The sequence below is a fragment of the Myzus persicae genome, unplaced genomic scaffold, assembly GCF_001856785.1.
Source record: "Myzus persicae strain clone G006 unplaced genomic scaffold, MPER_G0061.0, whole genome shotgun sequence".
NCBI lineage: Eukaryota > Metazoa > Arthropoda > Insecta > Hemiptera > Aphididae > Myzus > Myzus persicae.
The window spans coordinates 214,915-240,132 of NW_019100482.1; the positions used below are offsets into that span (position 1 = coordinate 214,915).

Sequence of the window (25,218 nt, forward strand, 5' to 3'; positions counted from 1 at the left end):
GGACCCAACCCTCGTCGGATGGAAGCGGCAGTGGTACAACTCGGATGCATACATATTATGATGTCGTATATATATTATATTTTAATAAAATTGTATATATACACATGCATATAATAATACTCATAATACAGTTATTAAAATATATATACACACACGCATGCTAAACGCAATACGGTCGTTTTTATACAGTGCGCGTTAGTGAAATGGAAATGTTTGGAATTGATAACAATAATTGATAATCATTATTATATATAGTATAGGGAATGAAACGATAGTGTCGCTTTAACATTTTGCAAATTGTATTGGGTGTATCAATCATTTTTTGGATTTTCTTTTTCAATCACGTGTTTCCATTCTGCAGACTATCATTCGCATTTGATGTTAAAACTCAAAATGTTATTATTATTAAATGTGAACATTTTTACCTAACGTCCTGTGATGTTTTTCCTGCTGAGATACCTGATGATCAAAATTATGAAAATGATTTATTTATATCATTATCTATATTGTTTTTATTTAGTATCAACCATTTTAAAAACTTTTACATTTTACACTGACTCAAACAAACAATCAGTTATTGCTGAATTAAGGATAATGCATGCAAATTGAAAGCCGACTATCATTTTCTTAAATCAGACATCTATGCTTTATGTTTATCAGGTTTACATGGTCGTGAACATTTTTCCCAATATTTATCAATTATTTAAATAATTATGCACTATATGTAGCATATCTTCAGAAAATAATTAAAATCGATCTAATAGAAACATTTAAATGAATGACTAAAGTAAGAAATAAATTTACTAATGTAGGTACCTACTGACTATTATTATTGTTTCTAATTTAACGTAAATTTATGGAACTATATCAATAACTTAACCTTAAGTCTTAAAGATTGTTGGTCATCCATTGAGAAGTGGTAATTTATTGCGAAGATGTTCTTGATACTATGTAAAAAATCAAGTCAAATATTGATATACCTATTTTTTTTTTAATATGAGGCTTAGTAAAAAATATAATATTTATTGAGATTTAATAAATAATAATTTATCCCCTATTTAATTAAAAAAAGCGGGTAAGTGGATGTTGCTCTGCTGTATAGTAGGTGACCCACTGTCACTGTAATGGATAGTGTTAAATTCGAATTCAATGATACAAAATCATTGTGTACAAAAAACGATTCTGTCGATTCCGAGCAAAGACAGTCTGTCTATAATTTTACTTAGTAATTGAGTATATTTGATGATATTATTGTGATTAAAATAATTTATGTTACTAATAAGTAGAGCTAAGATTTTGGTGACTTGCATTTTTCTTCTCTAAATGTTATACAATTCTAACCAAAACCTAAATTTGTTTCGTAATATAACAATTTAAAATATAATGTAATTTTTATTTTGCATTTTTTTGAATTTTTTGTGTTAAATGCATTTTATTGCATTTTTAAAGTATTTTTTACCTAGTACTACAAATATTACGTTCATTTTGTTTATTTAAACTTATTTTTGTTTATTTTAAGATTTTTTAATATGTGTTGTAAAGGTAATCCCAATTAGTACCTATAGGCAATTACCTACTCTAGTCCATTGATATTGAAAAAGTAATATATTTAACTTTTGATTTATCCGATAAGATTAAATATCGAACGAACCCATAACTATTTAGGTATACAATAGAAGTTTTAGTAGTGAATTCGACATGTACCTATGTGGTTCTACCGATCTTAACTGTAAAAAATGCCAAAAATGAAGTCAACAGTAGGAAGCCGTTTACGTAGTTTTGTGCCGATATTTTTTCTACGGACGGTATGGTGCTTTTTTGTAAAGTTTGTGATATTGCAGTTGCCTCCGAAAAGAAATTTACAATTCAACAACACATCTGTCGAGATAAGCATGCTCGTGGAATTCAACGAAAACTGAATGAAGTGAAACAAAATAATCAAGTACTATTATCTAATTTAACTAATATAGTGATCAACCGTCATTTAATTTAGAGATTTGTGAAACATTATTAGCAGCTAATATTCCACTTGCTAAATAAATGACACAAATTTTAGAAATTTTTTAGAAAGAATATAAAATTTAAAATCTCAGACGAGTCTACATTACGTAAAAATTATGTTGAAAAATGCTTTTTAAATATAATACGAAATATTAGACACTATGTAGGCGATAAAAAAATTGGGTTAGTGTAGATGAAACGACAGATGTTGAAGACTGTTCTGTAGTAAATATCGTTATTGGTACCCTGGAAGCAGAACATTCAAAAAAAATATTTTTGTTATATTCTGATGTCTTGGACAAAACAAATCATTCAACCATTGCAAAAGCGTTCGATAAAGCCATGTTTACATTATGGCTTGAAGGAATAAAACACAATAATGTCTTTATTTTTGTATCTGATGCTGCCCCATTTAAGGTGAACGCAGGAGGAGCCATTTCCACTCAGTTTTCAAAAATGGTGCATGTTACCTGTGTAGCGCATGCAATTCATAGAGTTGCGGTAGAAATAAGATCAAATTTTCAAGTTGTCAATTAACTTATAAGTTGCGTAAAAATAATATTTTTAAAATTCTTAGTAGGTAATAAGCATTTTTAGTACACCGCAGTTGATTAAATTCATTTTCGCCAAAAAAAATACATTTGAAAAGTCGTTGTGTGTATAAAATATAATAATATAATTTAAAAGTGTCAAGTACCCACGAGTAAAAAAATACTGTGCTCATATATTTTTAAACTTTTTGGTTACAGAATAACTTCCTTGCGTGGAACATTGTTTTAAATTTTCATCTATAAAATTATTTGTAAGTTTTGAATGAAATGAATTTTGTCAAAATTTGAACTTTAAATGTTTATAAAAAAACTATACCTATGTATTTTTAATATTTTTCAATTGATATTATAAATACATTACGGGAGCCTTGAATTAAATTTTCAAGCTTTTTGACCCAACAAATAAAATTGTATCGACAGTTATAGAAAAAAAAACTAAGAAAATTGAAAATTGAAAATGTCCGTAAACAGCTCAAAAAGCCAAAACGAGTGAAAATATTTTGAAAATTGTATCAAGTAAATGAATTGATAATATGAACATATAGTGTAAATTTCAAGTATCTACAAATATTCATTTTTGAATTACAGCAAAATAAGAAAATTGCTATATGAGAAATGGAATGAATATCCAATGATATAAAAATGTCAACTTCACAAGCTCATAACAATTTAATTTGACTTTCCGGTAGAATTATTTTTTATTTAAGTAAAAAAACTTATAAGGTATCTTGTATTAAATTTTTAAATCTTAGATATAAAAAGAAACATTTTTATGAATATCTAACTCAAAATAATTTGCAAATTTTCGTGATTTTTACAAATTTGTCAAAATTCTAAATTCAAACGCTCATAAAAAATTATTGAGGATTCATGCTCAATTTTTTTTTAATTTTCACTAACAACAACTCATGAGGAACATTGCACTACATTTTCAAGTTTTTCGACCTAGCAAAAAATGTTTTATCGACATTAGTTTAAAAAAAAAACAAATAATAATCGAAAAAGTTATACGCCTATAAATAGTTGAAACGATTCAAAATATTTTGTATTACAACACCACTGTTCATTGAGTCATAGGAGATAGTTTTATAATTAAGTATTATATTATAATGTACACTGATACGTCATTATAATTTTAAGGTGCATAATAATAGTAAGCTGCACGTATGACTATATTTAAAAACAGTGATAACACTGATAACAAATCGTTGTGCTTAATGCTAATCCTCTTTAAAATAATAAACTATTGTAGAACTTTGACCGAATTTTTGTTTGAAAAAAATCGATGAGATCCGCCATATTATAATGCGTTCTTGCCATATAATGCGCATAATGAAAAACGTGACACGCGACTATGACGTTCATCGTTAAAAAAAACGGAGAATAGGATTATACCTTTGTGCCGTCCCTTATGACCGCCCATTGTCAGCGTCGAGCGGCGGTCCGAAGTTTTAATCGGCTCGTGTCTGCGTAATAATATTTGGAGTTTTCTTTTGATACGAGACTTCCTCAAGAATGGCGTTCGTTTCGAGTTTTATTTGCTTCTGAGCGATTATACTTTGAGTTTAAAATGTATAGGTACCCACTAATATATAATATACGCGAAATGGGATTTGGCCAAAAAGTTAAACTATAATCCGAACTCATAGCTTGTTCTTATATAAAGTCCTTCTTACTCCTTAGTACTTTTGCTTACTATAGGCCCTCAGACTATGTCTTCTCGACGATCTATATTGTGTATATAAGTGTATTATCACTATTATCTACCTGTGAGTTGTGACTCGTTTACGGTACTTGGGTTTTCGTTTGCATTCTATAAATATTATATATCTACGAACAACTGTTTCCCCTAACGTATATTTTCTTTCTATTTTCCACAAAATGAAATAATTTGTATACACATTTAGAATTAATATTCAAATTTAGTATTATTATTGATTATACTATATTGTATAATCGATGTTATTATTAATAATTAATTACAAACATACTACATGCCAATATAATACATATAACTATATAAGTATATAACTATTATTTTTTTATATACATATAACGATATAACTATTTTTTTCGGGATATTTTCTGATCCCGATCGATCTTACCCTAATTAAATGATGATGATGTAATTTAAAAAAAATGTTTTCCATTATTAATACAATAATACTGTATTACTGTATAATATATTTTTATAATAGTATGATAAAGTGAAGTATTTATTACCTAACGGTACCTGTACTAATACAGTTACACGTAGTCAAAAAATGTTGCCTACATAAAACTCCTTAAAGTAGAAGCAATTTACATGAGACTTTATTCTAAATAATATGAATGCTCAATTTATTATAGTGTAAACAAAATTAAATACCAAACACACATCAGTCTCTTACAAAATAAATAATAATTGTAAGAATATAATATTCATATATATTAATTTAATTCATTGATTTGAAATCGTCGTCAGTTGATATCCTTACTTAAGAGTTAAGGGGGTAATTTTTTGAATATTTGGTAGCTTAGTAAACACAAATCATTTTTGATTAATGCGAATTCAATAAGTTTCCACTCTGAATTACTTTTCAGATAATTGATTTTTAATAGCTTATAACATAGATATCAATATTATGAGTACTATTATATACCTCCCGTCTAAACAATCAAACTGATCGAAGAAAAACAATACATTGTACAATTTCCAATATGAGTTTTAGAAAACTCATACTTTTTAAATACAAGTTCACTCATATTATTTATTAGTTATACATTTTAAGACATTTTAAATTCAGATAATTGGCTCAGATATTTTATAGTGAAGGTTTTTTAGTTTGATTGTGTTAAAGTATTTAGATAAATTTCACGAAACTTGACTAATATAGATTAAATTAATAAATTTGTAAATGTTTCATACTATGTTTAATTGTTTATTATCCTACTTTTAAATTGCAAAAAATAATAATATATCGTGATAATTGATAAGTGCAGATGACCTTATATTACTATTTTTATCAAAGAGATTTTTAGTTTTTTAATTTTTTTTTTATGGCTTAACCTATAGCTACATTTAATTTTATAATTGGAAGCAGAATACCTACCAATTTAATAATGTCGATGTTTAAAGTATACTCAAGGTATGAACAAAAAAATGGTATTTAAAATATTTTGAATTGTGCAGAGGAACGAAGTAGTGTAGTGAGTGAATCAGACATCAGCATACTTACGGGTTATTAACCTCGTACCTTTACTATTTTACTTAACTCTAAAATGTAGAGAAAATATATATTGATTTAATGATTTCGATAACATGAATTATACGGCTATTCACAAATTATGAATTCAATTTGAAAATGTGTACATTTTTATTGGTAAGAGATATTTTAAAAACCAATATAGCACATATTGTTCAGAATACCCTTACAATTAATGTTCTGTCCTATACAAAATTAACCATTTAATAACTTTGCTAGGCTTTGTATTCCTAAGCACCACATGGACAATATCGAAATAGCATCCGAATCCCTGCCTACCACTCTACCTACTACCCTCTCAATATCACATATAGTGTGAAAAACTACTTCAGTTGTCAAATGTAGAGTCACCCTGGTGGAATGAAAACAAATAGGTAAATAGATAAGTGATGACAGGCACAACTTTTAAATTCAATTTGAACTTATCAGTCTGTTTTGAAGCCGTCTTTTAGCATTTTTATAAATGTCCAAGACAAGCCAGGAAAAACTTCTGCACTTCTTCGATCTGAAAATGTGAACGACCAACATAGGTTTCATTCTTTGAGATTGTATGGCTGTATACTAATTATATATTAAATAAGGTGTCATTAAATATATTTTTTTAAATAGCCTAAAAAATCACCATGATAAGAAAATGTAGTAAAAATTAGTCAAATTGCATGCAAACGTACCGGTATAACCATTTCAAACCATATAGATTTTTTAAAATACAAATCTCAATAATTCACTAATGGAATAATTCACTAATGAAATAATTCACTTATGGAATAATTCACTAATGAAATAATTCACTAATGAAATAATTACTAATTACTAATAATTAGTAAACCGATTGCCTATAGTATACATTCACTCAAGTAGTAATATTTTTATTAAATATTTACCAATCTAACGCAGCTCTCACATGATCCCTCTGTATATGAATATGATATAATTATTATTATGACACTGGTCACTGGTGACGATAAGAAAAATTATGAATAACAACACCACACATAATGATGATGTATTATTATTTATTATTATATTACAATAAAATATAATATACGATATATAATATACGGCGTATATACCATTATAATATTATATAGGTACCTGCAGTAATGTGGCAATTGCAAGCTGCAATTCACTGCACGCGTGGTAGGACGTTACGGCAAGGAGAGTGGGATCTGTCGGATCGAGAAGGACGTTCGGCTGGCCGCCGTCGCGGCGCACCGGTGGAAGAAAACAACGCAAAAATAATAATAGTAAATACATACCTAAAGTGTTTTTAATTATTTTTCGCCGGGCACATGGCACGCGGTTTTCGCGGGCATCAGACGGACGTCGGGTTGGCGCTGCTATAGCACGATCACGCGCGCGCCGTTCGGTTTACAATCGGTTTTTTTGTGTTTTTGTTATTATTAATTTCTTACCGTCCGCCTGGTAATCGTAATCGTTGTCTCGTTTTCCATATACATCAACGCTTAGAATACCGTTTACGTGCGTCTCGAACGATATTCTAAATCGTGATTCAAATTCGTAGTAGGTAAGTTATCCTGCCGTGTATATTGTACATATATATGTATAATATAAAAGGATAGTCGGGCGTTTTCGAAATTCGTTTCCGACGTACCACGTGTCGAATTCATTGCTCCTGTGTCAAGTGATATACCTAAACTATATTATATTGTTGTGTATCGTTGTTTTTGATCATTCGCCTGACTTTGCCAACAATGACCGAAAAGCCTAGAGTCGTGTCCGCATGTATGAAGCGAATCATCCGGACCAACGGACGAGCGCAACAAAGACCTTTGATATCAGGTAGGTACCTACCGAAACTAACATTTAGTACCTAAGTATATGAAGTAAAATATATGATTATACGATCGTGTAATGTCGATAGAATGTTTAAATAATATTTAATATCTGTTATTATTCCACGAAAGAACTTCTATTACTTTATTTTTAATAGTGTTTTAATCAATACATAATATAAAATTATAAACGAACGTTCAAAATGTAATAACCATATAATAAAAACCGTTTAGGACTGTTGGATAGGGTTATTCAATATTATAAATAATAATCATAATAACATCACTGTACATTCGCATATAATATTTTGTTTAATATATAGTTAACTTGACGTCGTGTTTCTTGCATGCGTGCTTGCTCTCGACGTTAACGAGTTTAATAATAATATAATGATTTAAACAGATTGACTGTTATGATATTGTGATAACTTTAAGGTAAATTAAAACAACTTGTTTATGTTATGTAGGTGGGTATATACATATATAAGCATAGTCAAATCTACATATTATATTACTATAGAAATTTAATGAAATTGAAATACTGTAAAGAGAGTGTGTATTTGTTCAATAATGTGGCATTTCCTGCAGTATCCTCATGTTTACATTTCACAAAATATACGGGTATAGAGAATATAATTCAATTTGTACTAAAAAAATTTCTAGAGCTCGAAAGTACCATAGAATAGTAGCCTGCAGTAGGTAATTAGAGCATATACCTGCATTTAAAATATATAATAATATGTATACTATTAAATTACGTTTTTTTTAAATAATGAGAAGAAATGGTACTATTAGAAACACGTAATTGAGTTAATACATTTTTAATGTTTGAGATCCTATTTATTTACACTTTTCGTACGTATAGTACATTTAAAAAATAAAAGCGATTAAACCATTAGTGGCAATGTGTATTATAATATACGTAGATATATAATTTTTTTTCAAAAACATGGTATATACTTTATACACTAAAAACTTATTACTTATAGGTAATAATTAAATAGTAAATATCCAATATGTAGGTTGAATATAATGTTTAATATTAAAGTTTTTATAACAAGATAAATCGTATGTTAAAGATTTAAAATTTTCCGATTTACCTTAAACAATTATAATTTACTTGAATAAAATATGAAAAAGAATATTTAATAAACATATATATATACCAAATAAATAAATAAATATATTGTTATATTAATTAAAGTCAGTTTTTGGGACGTTTTTTGCTGCCCAAAAATTGTATTTAACAGTTTAAATCTTCCAAAAAATGTCATATAATATCAATATTTATACTTACTGTATTTAGTTCGCTTAAATAGAATAACATTTTATGAGTATTGTGATAGGTCAAAATTACATTTCCAAGAACTTTTGATGTTGTTAAAATCATATTTTACTCAAACATTTGAACTTTTTAAAGTGTAATTTAAATTTAATACCTTCATAAAAACAATTTTAAATACATTTCAATTGTTTTACACTAACTAAAAATTAAGAGCACTATGAAATAAAAACAAACCATCAAACAGAATTAATTTAACTGTAGTATCATACATTTATTCAAATGTGAATATTAAATAACGAGGAGTGGAAAATATTTACTTTAGAAAATTTGCCTATCCCGGCACTATCTGTCTAATGCATAATCCACATTCTACAGAGTATAAAATCCTGTTATTAATTTATAATTAAATTTATACATAGCTAATGGGTAAATATATACGCGTTATTTCAATAGTCTACTGCCCACAATATTACAATAACGTATACTTTCAATTACCATAATCGGCAATCGAAAAAAATGTTGACGAATAATAATAAGCAGTACAAATATTATTCGTTTAAATATATTTAACTTAAATTTAAACTTTAACTTAGACTTCTTAGTCTTTAACTTAAATATATTTAATTATTTATAGATTCTATAGTATAAAAGGCCTACACAAAATTTAGATTCTATAAAAATGTTAATATTTCAACGCATCTCTACCCGCTACAGAGTACAGTTGTAGGTTTACGTAATTTGTGTTGTCGTTTTTGTTGTTGTTGAACTTAAATGATTTCATATAAAATAATGTGAATTACGTTTCGAGTTTATTCTCGGTTTGTGTGAAAATATGTCCTTTGAGTTGAAGTGTGAATGCAACAGGTACGCATATTCGTATACCTCTACCTATACTCGAGTATAATAGAAAATTCTGTATACAATATTATGTAGGTACGCATAATATTATATATCACTAACCTTGTCCTTCGATATGACGATATCAAGTTCTATTGTAGATCTTACTTTTTATGTATAATATTATTATAATACTACACAGAAGTTGACAATATGTCATACTCCTGCAGGTGGAAGATATTTCCTAAACTTCATATTAAATATATATTTCGTATTATCGCCTGCCACTTGCAACTTATAAGTATTACTAGTTGCAATACTCATATACGTATAAATACATATCACGTGCCCGCGTATAATATTTTATTAATTTAAAATGATATCCGAGATTTGAACCTGCACAGCACGTTATGCTAATATAATACAATGTTACTATAAAAACTTACAATTGTTATTCTTTTTAATCCGCATCTATAAAGTAAAACAGTATACAAATGCGTAATAGACATATACGCAAAAATAATTAGTACACCGCAATATATGGCCATAAACGCGTGTATTACGAGTATTTCCCACGAATAATGATATTTTAGAACTATTATTATACACTTAAATACTTAATCATACGTACCTCTCTGTTGTCGAGTAAAATTGTAAAAAATATACATAATTGGGCATAAAAAAAATATTACGTTACTCCGGTTGAAAGGCCGATGACATCTTTCCAAAAGTCATCGGCATTATAGAGTTGGAAAGGGAAATTTAAGATTGATATCAGGTATTATAATTTATAGATGCCCGCAATTTGGATAAATTATTGCCTGCATCAAAGTGCGTAATAACAATGTAATTTTTCATAATAATTAACTCTATTGTTTTTAAATAGGATTTTATTTGTATTTAATTCATGCGGTGCAGGATATTGTGTAAAACAATAAAATAATTATATACGGTACCTACTAAAAAGTATTAAAAACATTGTAAAATAAGAAAATTAAATTGTTAAGACGTAAAAAATTATTAAAAACATAAAAAATTTCTGCATCAGCCGGGAATCGAACCCGGGCCGCCCGCGTGGCAGGCGAGCATTCTACCACTGAACCACTGATGCTCATACACTTAGCTGTCAAAATGTTTATATTTCAATTCTAGATGCAAAAAAATTAATGTACATTTATGCATGGTATAATAGAGTGCACTATTATATTTTTTTTGTACTTGAATATTATTTTTAACTGTCCAAATTTTACATACATTGGTATTTATATTATATTTATTTGTTTCTAACATTCTAACATTTCTAACTATAAACAGTCTCTTTCGATATCTTTTTTTACTACTATTTAATTATGAATCTTGACGAAACACAAACACTTCAATCTCATTACACCTAAATGGATATATTATTATCAATCGATCTATCTCTTTTTATACAACGTTGAATTGACCTGACCTGTGCTGGAAATTATATTATGTTATACACAATATGTATTGTCTATTGTCTATTTGTCTACCTATAGTGACTTTTACGGCTGATGAAAATAGTTTAAAAATTCTTAAAACCACATGTATGTAAAAAAAACGAGCCAAAAATGTTTTTAAAAATGTATCAGCAACTAATTTACTTTGAAAATGAATCTGCGACATACCTAGGTAGGTACTCACATTTTATACCTGTACAGTATCTGTAGTGGAATAATAATTCATAATATAGGTACATAATTGTTATTGTTCAGATTGGTAATTTAATGTATTGATACCTAGGTATACAACTACACTACACATTATACAAGTTTATATAATATGAAAGTTTCAACCAGTGCCGTACGAGTGGTTAATATTTCACAAAAAACTTTAAATTATAAACAAAATAAGAATGCTTTTAGTGCTCTAGTGTGCCTACTATCAATACCTTTTTAGCTACATTGAATGCTTACTAAGTCTCCACTTACCTAGTCATAACTATATATACTGAAAATTTGTATTTGAATTTCCCATAAATTCATTAAGTCGGTCGGCGGCGGTCGCCGCAAAAGTCTAAAAATAAAATGTAATAATATGTATAATGGATATGTATACCTGCTATACCAAATTACCAACGTTCAGCGGCATCAACATACCAAACTTATGAGGAATGCTATAAATGATCCTAACATTAAGATTCCCATCTTCTGCCATTTAGAAATAATGTCATTGCCTATTTAATATTATGATTAAAATGTGTATCCAAAAGACGTGGCTCATTATTCGGATCACCGTGGTTACTGGTGTGTCACTGTTAATATATTAATGTAAGTACCTAGTATGATGCGTATATTTAACTACAGTTTTAAACAGAAATTATAAATTTCAATATAAATAGTATTTATATTTTAAATACGCCCTACAATGGCTCCTACCATGGCTCATACAATCGTATGTATGTTATGATATACGACTATACGAGTATATTATTTAGATTAATACCTAAGCCGTGATTAAAATATTACAATATGATGAGTAGGACACTAGGACGTAAATAACTAAATTGTGTATCACTTACCTACCAACCTGCAATTACATTTCTAATTCAGTACACAAAATAAATTGCAATGTAACTATTATTCTTATTATGACTTCGAGATCACTAAAATCGAGTTTGAAAACCGTGTAAGGTGTCAAGGATTGAGAACGTCACGAATGTCAAAGCGTTAATTATTATAATTTCCATAATATTATATGAAAATAAAATTGTGTGTTGTACCTTTAAACATAGGGACTACCTAGGGAGTGCTTATAAATCGTAAATTATGGCCCAAATAATGAGTATTATATTTTATATAGGTGTGCAACTGTGTAAGGTACTAGGTAACTACTAGCTGAGTTACCATATTATGTTCCTTATAGGGTGATGTAATATGTTGTGTGGAGAGGCCGAGAGGGCTACCTATTATAGCCCCCCTATACTTATTTCAACAAGTGGTTTTGGGGAGAGAAGAAATTTGATTTTTTGTTAACCTTCTAGAGGGGCTAGAGTTCTAACTGTGTGGCTAGGCCTCCTCTTTATACTTACTCTACACGCGCTTATGTCCATAGCCACAGAGTAGGTTTTTCCTTAACCATTTTAGATTCTGAGCTGATGTATCGATTCGACAAAGATGTATTTCTTATTTTTAATTTTTAAAAATTTTCTTATTTTTTCTATACGTTTTTACAACCACTAACATTAGATATTCCACTTAATTTATTATGGATCGATTTTTTTATTTTGTTGTTATTCGATAACGAATAAACACAGATACTTGAAATGTACACCAAATGTCTATTTATCATTTTATATAGATGATTGATAACATTTTCAAAATATTGTGAGTAGTTTATGGAGTTTTCAATTTTCAATTCGTTTATATATTTTTTTCTATTAATTTCAATAAAATTGGATACATCGGGTCAAAAAGCTTGAAAATGTATTGCAAGGCCCCTCACACATAGTAACAATATGAACTAAAAATATTAAAAATAAATATTATAGGCAATGTTTATTTATAAGTGTTTTAAGTTCAAAGTTTGACAACAATTATCGAATTGAAAATTTACAAATTATTTTGTAGTTAAAAACGTGTAAAATGTTGAATTTGTATAGCTATGATTGATCACAAGGTTCCAAGTAAGTAGTTCACTCTTTAACCGTTTTCGCTCAGAATCGTTTGTCGTATACATTGATTATTGAATTCAATTTTAACACATCCATTACAGCGATTCTCTAGACATCTAATGTACAGCAGAGAGTTACAGCATTTAGGTTTAGTTTTTTGTTTCCAAGATATCCTATGCTCTATATGAATGTATATATTATATATGCGCCATTATAGCTATTGCGAGTATTAGTGAATGTCTGTATCTATTCACTACAATATTTAGAAAAATATATTTTAATCAATCATCAAATTTTTACCAGATTAAGTGTTTTTTGGACCACCACAAATGTGGATAGATCGAACTGCTGTATTTCGTTGAAGACTATTAGAATTTTGAGTGTTTTAAGAGGTAAGTGGAAATAACTCAACTAATATCGAAGTAATTAATAAATAATAATTCAAATAAACTTGGGAAAAGAAACAAAAAGATATTTCATTCCCCAAAAAATTTCTGCATCAGCCGGGAATCGAACCCGGGCCGCCCGCGTGGCAGGCGAGCATTCTACCACTGAACCACTGATGCTTGTACAGACAACGGCGAAAACACCCTTACTTATTACTCTCTAAGTTTGAATACATATTTTCAATAACTATTGGTTAATTCAACCATTGATAACAATAATATAAGATAGATGGACAAATACATTTTTACCTTCTTGTGTTTATGATTTATACATTACATTGACCATTCGACCCTCTTCGCGTGTTGCTCTCCCAGAAATTTTTCTTCAACAACCGCCTTATAATGAAAAAAGAACTTTTGAGAAATTAAAATACGTGGGAAAAAGTGTTAAAAATATATATATTAAGAAATCGAATACCTCCATACATTATATTTTAATTATTATCATGATTTAATTTCAAATAATATTATTACTAGCTGCTATTATCGATGTTATATAGAATGGTGTGAACAACCTACTTAACATGTTAGATAACATGGTAAAAACTATTGAAATATTTTGAAAATTGCATTGTGTAAAGTAAATAACAATATATGTAGGAAATGGGGAAAAGTTCCAAGTTCTTATGAATATTATATTTTGAATTACAACAATTAAAACCATTAGGCACGTTTTACCTATTTATTTAAATCTAACCTACTAACTATACACAATTTTATCAACATTTGAAGTCTAAAAAAATGTATGCATAGGTATATATTTATTTTTAAAAGTTTTAAGTTTCTGTAAGATCAATTTCAGAGTTATATAACACTTAAGGTATAATCAATTTTAGAGTCTTTCTAATTTATTGTAGCTATTAAAATTTAAAATGTTATAACATTTAAACTGCAATAAAATTGGCAAATGTATGAGTAAATTTGATGAGTCTTGTCAACATTTGAAATTTAAATGATTGTAAGAAGAAATGTGCTATGTAGCAATGTATTTACAATATTTTTTAATCAATTTAATCATAGCTTATCAGGAATCTAATTTTACATTTTTAAGATTTTCGAGCAGGCGTAAAAATTGATATCAACATTTAAAAAAAAAACTAAAAATATTCGAAAGTTATAAATGCCATTAAAGATCTTAAAGTTAATTTAAAAATGTTTAAAATATCATTGTCAATATACAATATTATAGTTTTAATTAAAATAATAGTGAAAATGTGGATCATTAAGTTTCTAATGTTTAATGATTACCAAATACCAATAAAATAACTTAGCTCCCCATTATACATTTGAGGTTGAATAGGTATCCAAAATAGCATATAGAAAGCATTTATTTTTACTGTTTTAATACTCAATAGGATATAGCCATATAGGTGACCATAAAAAAAGTTTAAAAAAAAAAAAAGACATACACATTTCAGTGTACCTCTATAAAAAGTCGAGGTTAGAAATTTCATAATTTTGTTTATATTTTGTATTATGTTTTATAACGAACATGTACATATTCCATGTCTATTTATCATAGTAATTACTAATTAGTACCGTATGAAGTTGTGAACGACATTGTCAATCAAATATATTATAATATTTATTATACTAATATTTAGATTTTAGAGAATTATAAATTCAGAACTTAAAACATTCTATTGCACCTCGTTTGATAGGCCTCGATAAATAAAACTGTGCTATGTATTATCGACTGTATAAAAAAGTCTAGGGATTGGGAGCGAAAATAATTATTTTATTACAAACTGATATTAACATTCATTTTTGTCAGGCTGATCTCACTATTGTGCCAATAAATCTATAATAATATTATAAATAACTATAAGGTATACCTATCAAAAGTATAATATTTGGTGATACCATTGATCATAGAATTATTCTACTGCTGAATTTCTGATAGTGCTGACCGACTTGGAAAATGGAAACAGTCCAACACCTGTATGAATAAACATTAAACGTCTAGTCGTCTAGACACTAGAATATGTCATTATTGTCATTAGCAATTACGTATATTATTACAGTATTACGGAAGATTAAAAGTTACAGAGTTGACGATTTCTGAAATACGTATAGTTCATAGATTGTCTGCAGTACCTAATTACTTTTTATCTGTGAGTATAGATTTACCTAATTGTATTCGTCTGTCACAAATATTTAACTCGCATGTATAGAAACGAGAAAGAAGCTCAGAAACAAAATCTTTATGGGGCTTCCGTCCCCCTTATAGTTCCCTATAAATACGTTATCCAATATCCACCCTTAAGCAAAACAATCATTTCATTTTGTATAATTTTGTAATATTAAAGTACCTAATTGGCTAATTACAATATTTATAAATAGATTTTATATTGTCACAAACGCATATTGACTCTGCAGCCAACAACCTCCAAACTACAAAGACCCCATTAATAATTTACCTACTAGTCAATTATTGCTCAATGACTTAAAAGTTAAAACCAACGTGATGACGGCATTACATTATTACAAACACATATTATGTACCTACGAGTACGAATACTGCGAAAAGTTACAATAACAATGTATTGGTTATTATTATTAAACTGCTAACATTTCGTATGAAAAATACATACAGGATCTGCAAAAAAAATAAATCTATCAAAGTCAATAGCAATATTTTAGACATTAATTTTATTTATCACACTTGAGCGCGAACGCAAAAAGTTTGAAAAATAAAAATTTCTGCATCAGCCGGGAATCGAACCCGGGCCGCCCGCGTGGCAGGCGAGCATTCTACCACTGAACCACTGATGCTGATGCTACAGATGATGAATTTTGATACTCTCTAGCCGCAGGAACGTAGGTGCACATTGAGTTTAAATGTAGGGGGTAAATATTAAATTATTGAAGTCCCATAGATGACAAACCTACGATGACTTTCCAGTTCCTCCCATACCCAATTTTGTGGATATTCAAATTAAAAAAATATATATATATTAATTTGGCGCATAAAAAAAATAATGATGAAGGTAGGTAGAAATCTTTTGATGCAACAAACATCGGTACCCATTCCTTGTAATATAATACATACATTTAATATTTAATTCGTCCAAATCGTTCTGAATCTTAAGAAAACTACATGGGTTGGTTGGCTGGTCCTTGTTTATAGTAAGCCATATCAGTATTCACAAGGTGCCAGGCGGCGGGAACCGTCATACAGTTGAATTAAGCAAAAAAAAAGTTGATTAATAGTTAGTTATGTAAATCGTTTAAAGAAAATTGAAATATTTTAATGGGGAAAAGAAATATGACAATAACGTTAGATTCGTGTAGAAACTTACAAAAAAACAATATTCTCTGCATCAGCCGGGAATCGAACCCGGGCCGCCCGCGTGGCAGGCGAGCATTCTACCACTGAACCACTGATGCTTACGATGTAAGCGATGAATTTCGATACACTCTAACAGCAAGAACATAGCCGCATCTAATAAATACAAATTTGGGGGTGCTAAATTATTGAATACTCGCAGGTGATAGATCCGTATGAGCTACCCAGGTGGGGTGTCCCCCTTTTCGGCCAAAATGTACCGTTCCCTTTTCGGCCACTGTCACTTTTCGACCAAAACTTACAGTTCCCTTTTCGGCCAAAACTAACCGTTCCCTTTTTGGCCAGTTTTCTTTAAACGGCAACGAAGAAATGAAGCTTACATTGAAGACTATAAAAATAAATTGTAAAATATGTCGTTACAAATTTGTAAAACAAATATCATACAATTATAAAAAGTGAATTTTGCTATCATAATTATTATTACATAATTGTGACATTTTACAATAATTATCATATAGGTATTATAAGACTATATTAATTTTTTTTCTACTAATGTAATTGGAAATCATAATATTTTCAATGTTGACATATTCATGAATTATTGAATTCATATTTTTATATTATATAATTATTATTACATAGGTATTATAAGACTATATTCATTTTTATAAATTTTCGTTCAACGTTCATACTTCATACAATTATTAAAATATTGTTTTAAATTAAATTTATTGATATGATAACAATAATAATAAAATGTTATGACAGTTTATTGACAATTGTTTTATTTTTTATTTAATTAAATATAAAAATTGTTAAGTTCAGTTGTTATAATTGTACATTTTAAAGAAAACTGGCCAAAAGGGACAATGGCCGAAAAGGGAACGGTTGGTTTTGGCCGAAAAGTGTCACTGGCCGAAAAGGGAAGGGTACATTTTGGCCGAAAACGGTGACACCCCCCAGGTGTACCCCCGGTTTTGTTACTATTGAAAATGTACTATTATAACAAATAATTTACTCCTTAAGTCTACCTACATCAATTTTGAAATACAAAATTTGTTTGAACTAAAATTTAAAAAAAAAATGTATACATATTCGTAAAAAAAATCAATTTGACTTAAAAAATATTGTAATAAACTATCAGGCCGATCGCACACCAAAAGAGCAAAACTGTGTTAGACAATGCTAGTCATTTTCGTGTTAGTCAACTAAAAACAATTTGTTTTTATTAGATTGCAACAAACATCGGTTATCCAATTTATTTAGGTTTAGTTCCTAGGAAACCGGATGAGATTTAGACAGTTGTTAAATTGAGCATAAAAAAAAATGTAATTAAAAATATATTAGTAACAGAAATTGTAAGGAAAATTGAGGACTCTTGGGAAAATAGATAAAATGTCAGCAACATAAGAAAGTAAAACAATAATGTCTGCATCAGCCGGGAATCGAACCCGGGCCGCCCGCGTGGCAGGCGAGCATTCTACCACTGAACCACTGATGCTGGTGATTTGAGAGATTCGATTTTGATGAAATTTAACCAAAGTGGAGCAAACTCACTGAGAAGGTATGGTACGCAGAAAAGTTACGAGCGAAAAAATAAATTAAGTGAGTTGAACACGTATGGTATACCTATTCGTATAATATATTTTGATTTAAGCCGATGACCTATAATTATCGAGGTGACATTATAATATAATATGCCTAAAAGTCGAGAACTGATGTAAATGTGTTATAGTAATAATATACAATATTACAATGTCATAGTCATTCGTTAAAATATAATATTTTAGCCTTACGTAACTAGGTAACGGTTTATTATTATTATAATATGCTTACTGCTTAGTTTGCTGTTAAAATTGTTTTACACAAATACAATCCACTTATTAGAACCATTATACGTGCCATAAAATGTAGAACCAACAAGAAACGCTTTGTAAAAATGTAGAACAATTATTATAAGCAGTAATTAATATTCACTGATCCAGAAGTAACAAAGTTGAAAATAAAGAACCATCATATTGTATCTGTGCACATAGGTGTTAATAGTTTTAAACTTCATACTTAATTTGTATAGACAGCCTTTGCGATTCATAATTCTTATAATCTATTTATTTTTAAATCATTTAATAATAGGTAGTCGGTATTTAAAAAAACAAAAACATGGAAATGCATGAACTTTTACTCTATAAACAATAATGCAAGTTATGTAACTTTATCGTTAACAAACTTATATCACTAAGACCCTTAAAAATGTTATCATATCATGTAGAATTTTAATTTCAGTTTTTAACGCTCCCTAGTTTATTCCTCGACGAGTCCCATCAATTGTGTCTAGTTAACAGTATTGTTTATTGTATTACTCTTTATGAAACTATGCACATGATGTTTATATCTTAAATAGTTAAATATGACATCATTTTCAAGGCTAGGAATTATTAACGAGTTAAAAAGTTTAAATAAAGTTTAAGAGACTACTTACTTTTAGCTACGTTATATTACATCATATCAATATGTTATTATAACAAATTACTTTTTCTAAGAGTAATTTTTCCCTGATATAACCCTATATAAGAGGAAGAAGGATTTTAGTTATTTTGTTGTAATTGAAAATATCTTTCGTGGAGATTCGAAACTTATATAATATAATTTATATGCACAAATGCACAATAACTTTTTAAAAAACATTTAGATTAATTGTATACTATTGCCTATTTATGAAACGAATCTAGGTATTTATATCTAAGATATATACGGTTCTGATCTAAGTCGGTATAGATTCTAAAGTAAATAATAATACCCAGTAAAAATAATAATAATTTAGTATAAATTAAACCAAGTTTTTTACAGTTTTCTTATATAAATAATACATTTATTAAAGGCAAAATAGTCAAAGGGGAGGGGGAAACATCCAACACCACCTCGCTACGCCTCTAAAATTCCCTAACACATGATATAAATATACACTATTATAACAATTTAATATCAGTAATATAATATAAATGCAATGTTTTTGGTAACAATTAATTTAACCTACGTATTATTATTATTATTATTATTATTACTCATCAATAGTAAAATAATGCACTATAATAGCAGTTTAAATACATTATAAAATATTATAAATAGGTAGTTCTTATCATTTAGATGAACCAGTTATTTAACCCTGATTTTCAAAAAAAAATTGTATTATAATATGAATACCATTACGATATTAACTGCTTATAGTATTGATAATCAGTAAAAATAAATATAATGTTAGCTTTAATATTTACAAACTATTATAACAGTATGTAAACATAATATGAGTCATATTTTTCAATTAAAATGCAGATAAAATATAATATATTTTTGTTATCGTCAAAATATATAATAACAACTTTTGATGATAAGATATCCATATTTTTTTAATGAATCATATCATTTTGAGTGGATATTTTAATGAGTGTAACTATACAATCTGTATAATATTATGCTTTATTATACATTTATACGAGTCTTAATAAATAGCTCTAGATTATAATATCAACTCTTACACTGTTATCATAGATAGGTCTGACGTCTGAGGGTTCGCGTCATTTCAAATTCAAACACTCTAAATAGGGCTATCTATCTTTTTTAGTTATCCTGTTGGTCAATCAACAATTGGTATTCGGTTAGGTCAGGTCACAAAAATAAATTTACCGAGTATGTTCTAGTATCTACTGAACATATTATTTGCAAATAAAATGAAATTGAAACACCAGTAGAAAAAAGAAAAGTTCTACTATAGATAAATTATGCTTGAGTTTTTGTAATGCTCAGCACAGTTTTTTTTTAATAAGACAGTGACAAAATGGAGGTTAAATACAGGTGTTTTTCCTAAACTGGATACGTATAAATGACTTTTAACTATAATAAGTGATAAGTGTAACAAAGAGACATCGGACTCCACGAATTCAATAGGATATAACTAAGCTTAGAATTAAATGGCAGTTATTAGAATATTTTAAAAACGTTCAAGATATGTAATGGAACATCATTAAAATGTAAGTATGAGTGGATAACATTAGTTGGTATACGGAGTAAGATCAAATGCATTTAACAATGTAGTCAGTTGTCAGTTATCTAATATATTTTATTATTTTGTTGTTGTACCTATAACTTCTTATGTATGAGCATAAAGAATTTTTTCTAAAACGGGTATTATAAAAATTAAAGTACTATGTCCTAAGAAAGACTATCGTTTATTTTTATTTTTATTTATTTAGCAATCGTATTAAATATTTATATCTAATGTTTCAACTATTCTTTTTCAATGTTTTATTTATACCCCATAAAATATTTTATAATTTATTAGATATTACATTAAAATTGTATGGTTTTATATATTATTATTATTATTATTATTATTATTAATATTCAAAAGGATAGTCAAAAATAAAGTGTTTTCATTTTTTAAATTGTTCTAATTAATATCAGGATAATGAATTGTATGTTTTCGAGAAATAATAAATTCTTATAAAAATAATGGATTGAGATATGTGTTGGCTATAAGAAATCAAATTATAACTATCTTTACCTACTGTCTTAAATTAGTCTGTTTCGAAAATTGACGGATAACAGTTGGTGCCTGGTGATAAATGTGTAAAATCCTTCGCTTGTCTATAGTTTCAGCTTTGTATAACAAATGTGCTTAGTAAATATGCAGACATGCAGTATACTTGTGCGTTTGGAGTAACGTCATGGCTTCAAGTAAGGCAAATCACGTTATGCGTAGTACAACACATTGTCGCATTTGAAGTTTTGTGTCACGGGAAATATAAGCAACTCGACCTCGTTCAAACATCATTTGATGGCAATGGTACGCCTGCAGGCGTCTGACAATAATATATTACAATATTATATTGTATATAATATAATATATAATTGAGAGAGAAAATCGCATTACAATCGTAAATTACGTTTTGGAGTGTATTCGACGCGTATATCGCAGGACCCGACCCGGCGAGGTCGGTGAAACGCGTATTTTTCAATACATAGCACAAGTACTTACGCATAATAACTAAAATAACGGACATCATATCATATTGTATTATAGGCAGTAGCAGGCTCTGTTCGAGGACGGTCATAGGCATAGGAGCATATGAGATGTTTAGTCGAGTTCATTGGATGAGAGACTTTAATGGTATTTGTCCAGATACTTTGAAAATATTTGAGTGGGCTAAGTACGCGTAAGCTTCTGGTTATTTAGTTGGATAGTGTAAAATATTAGTGTTATTCTATATATTATTGTCATTATACACAAGAGTATTATATTAGTTCGTGTATTGAGTCTTTTAAGAATATTTTTTGTATTAAAATTAATTGAATATTAAACTAAAAATATTCCACATTTGTATTTTGTTGTCAACCGTCAGCATCCTTTTCAGCTTTTCTTATAATATTATTATTTATTTTAAAAAGTATATTGCTCTTATTCTATTTCGTTTTGAAAATGCTGGCGCCATAAATATACTATATTATATTATGAATACTTATTATTCAATGTTGTAATTTAAATTCAGAATCATGATCGTGTCAACGTGAAATATAATACCATCATCGGTAAACTTAAATAATATAGACTGGAACAAGTTAGATCTTGCCATGTATAAGTAATTGTTTATTTGACAGGCAACATTAATGTAGTAACGCATTGTTTCACTAATACATGTAGTCTTCAAGCTATAAATTGTAATATTTAGTATACGGTTAGTGGAATATAAGTACGAATTTTATCGATAAAATACGAGCTGCACGACGGCTCTTCCTTTGTAGTGTTTCAGTAGGTAGCTGGAATATCACAGAAATAATACAGTCTCGGTACATATAAAACTCGAGTGCAACTATAACACACCCGATGCAGTTATAATTATTGTACACGAGTATCACAGTCTACTTGGCGAAGATCGCTCTTAATTGGCGCATAAACTCGAGTGATGCGTGCGGCTTTGATCATCATCTGCACACGTCGTATCACGTCGTATTTAACAATTAAATGCAATGCGTACTACATTAAGTAAATATAAACATTTTACTTAAATAGTATGTATTTAGGTCCGAGAGAGAATAGCTAATCATAGGATGTGGGTATACGATTTTTCTTACACACACGCCTTATTTAACGCCTAGGTCTATAGTTCCTACTTGACTACTTATATAATTTATGTAATTAATAGTTATACACACGACATACCTACTAAACTATTGTTTTTTTATGCTACCAAGCTATAATAAAGTTGTGCTACTTTGTAAAAAAATTTTTTTTCAAAATTTGTTTTACAAAATTCTTAATCCTACTTATACAACCATTTCTTGTTTATATTATTCTATTTAGCATCATATTTTTTTATATAATATATTTCAATAGCTTACTATACAATCGATATTGACCAAAATCATGTTATCATACAAGCTGATAAAAGTTGTTAATTGGCACTTTTTATATATTATTATTTAAATAGGTATTTAAAATATATTTTTGGTTTAATCGTTCGTTAACATATTTTAATTTTATTTCAATTAGATGTATTGGGCCTTTTCTATTTTAAATTACTTGTTTTTTAAGTTCAAATTGTATTTTGAAAACTATTTTATTACAGTAGAGCTGCAACGGTATCTATGCTCAAATAACTTAAGGAAATCTATATACAAAACATGTATTGAGAAGAACTATTGTTCTACCTATTGCTATTATGATAAGCATAATTTGGATTGTAATATTTACCAGTTTTCAATTAATTTCAAATTTTTATCTCGTTTTAATTTTATATTTTATATTTCCATACAAAGGTGGATGGACAAAGGTTTGAGTTGCAGTATGGGCCTCGACGGCTTTTGAAAACCGAAGAACAATGCGCTCACATTTAAAATGAATATCTTGTATTCTTCTATTATAGGGTTTAATAGCATCTCTACATATTTTGATACAAGTAAAAGCTCTAAAAAAATGTATTATTATCGTGATTATTGTGTACAATAATTGTACTTATACCCCCCCCCCCCCCCGAACAAACTAACTACATCATCACCAAACATTTGATAGAAGCACAATTATTGTAAAATACTAATACCAAACACCAACAATGATTTTAATTTTAGAATTGCAGAGCTCTTAGTATTTTAACTAGATAATAGTTTTAATTTTTAAGTATAGATATTTTAAATAATTAAATTCTTACTGATATGTGTGCCCATTAGAAGCACAAGGTGTGCCTTTTAGATCCTGCATAGTATCATAGTTAATTACTTAACATAATTACATTTTAATTTAAAAATTAATAAGTTATTTTATCAAAAATAATTATTACATACGTTATAACATTCCAATGAAAATGTTCTTCCAAACGCACAATAATGTGCATAATTGCCTGTATCTGAATATTTAAAACTTTTGTTTAATTTCAATTATTAATTTGTCATCGATTAAAATAAAATAACAATTGTATTATTATTCTCTTTCAACTATTAAGTGTATATTATGACGTGTATTAAAATGTATACTCGATTAAAAAAATTAAATATCATATCGTGATGCGCTATGAATTTACATAATACCCAATAAATAGTAATATTAATAAAGTTGTTGATATTCCAGATCATTCGCAAGCATTCATTCCGAGATTGTAGCGATTATTCATTATACGTACACATTAGAACCAATTGTGTTGTATGCAATAAAAGTTATACGATTTATTGTTCTATAAACAGACGCACATAAAATTGAATTCCCACATTCTCCCGAAGACATCCGAGAAAATTATACACTAGACTTACCTATACACCTTACGATTCTTTAAGTCTTAATGTCTTATGACATGGTCGCTTGTAGTTATCGTATAATATTTGTGTGCATATTGAGTTACGCCTTTAATATACCATCATACGAATGCCTATACATGTTTCCAAAGTCTTAGAATACTTTCTATAAGCCTGCAACCTGCTGCAGTAAACTAAACTATATATATATATGTACGAATGACTAGAAATAATTAATAAATTTAGTCATAATATTAACTATAGTAGTCTATAACCATAATATGTTTACTCGGTTATTTATTGTTTATATATGTTCTACCCGTATACAGGTGTATGTATAACGCGATGGTATATATTA

At 28.3% G+C, this 25,218-nt stretch overlaps 1 protein-coding gene and 5 non-coding genes across 6 annotated transcripts in view; 1 reads left to right on the forward strand and 5 right to left on the reverse strand.

Moving 5' to 3' along the window:
- The first annotated feature begins 7,078 nt into the window (after positions 1-7,078).
- Positions 7,079-25,218, forward strand: part of LOC111027068 — a 44,489-nt gene continuing 26,349 nt past the window's right edge. Inside the window, exon 1 of the mRNA XM_022305286.1 lies at positions 7,079-7,600. Within this exon, the coding sequence (XP_022160978.1) occupies positions 7,513-7,600 (88 nt within the window). The 5' untranslated portion in view covers positions 7,079-7,512. The remainder of the gene's footprint in view (positions 7,601-25,218) is intronic.
- On the reverse strand, positions 10,756-10,826 carry Trnag-gcc. The gene has a single exon. It is a non-coding gene; the product is annotated as a tRNA-Gly (tRNA).
- On the reverse strand, positions 13,845-13,915 carry Trnag-gcc. Its single transcript has one exon. It is a non-coding gene; the product is annotated as a tRNA-Gly (tRNA).
- On the reverse strand, positions 16,500-16,570 carry Trnag-gcc. Its single transcript has one exon. It is a non-coding gene; the product is annotated as a tRNA-Gly (tRNA).
- Positions 17,115-17,185, reverse strand: Trnag-gcc. Its single transcript has one exon. It is a non-coding gene; the product is annotated as a tRNA-Gly (tRNA).
- Positions 18,515-18,585, reverse strand: Trnag-gcc. Its single transcript has one exon. It is a non-coding gene; the product is annotated as a tRNA-Gly (tRNA).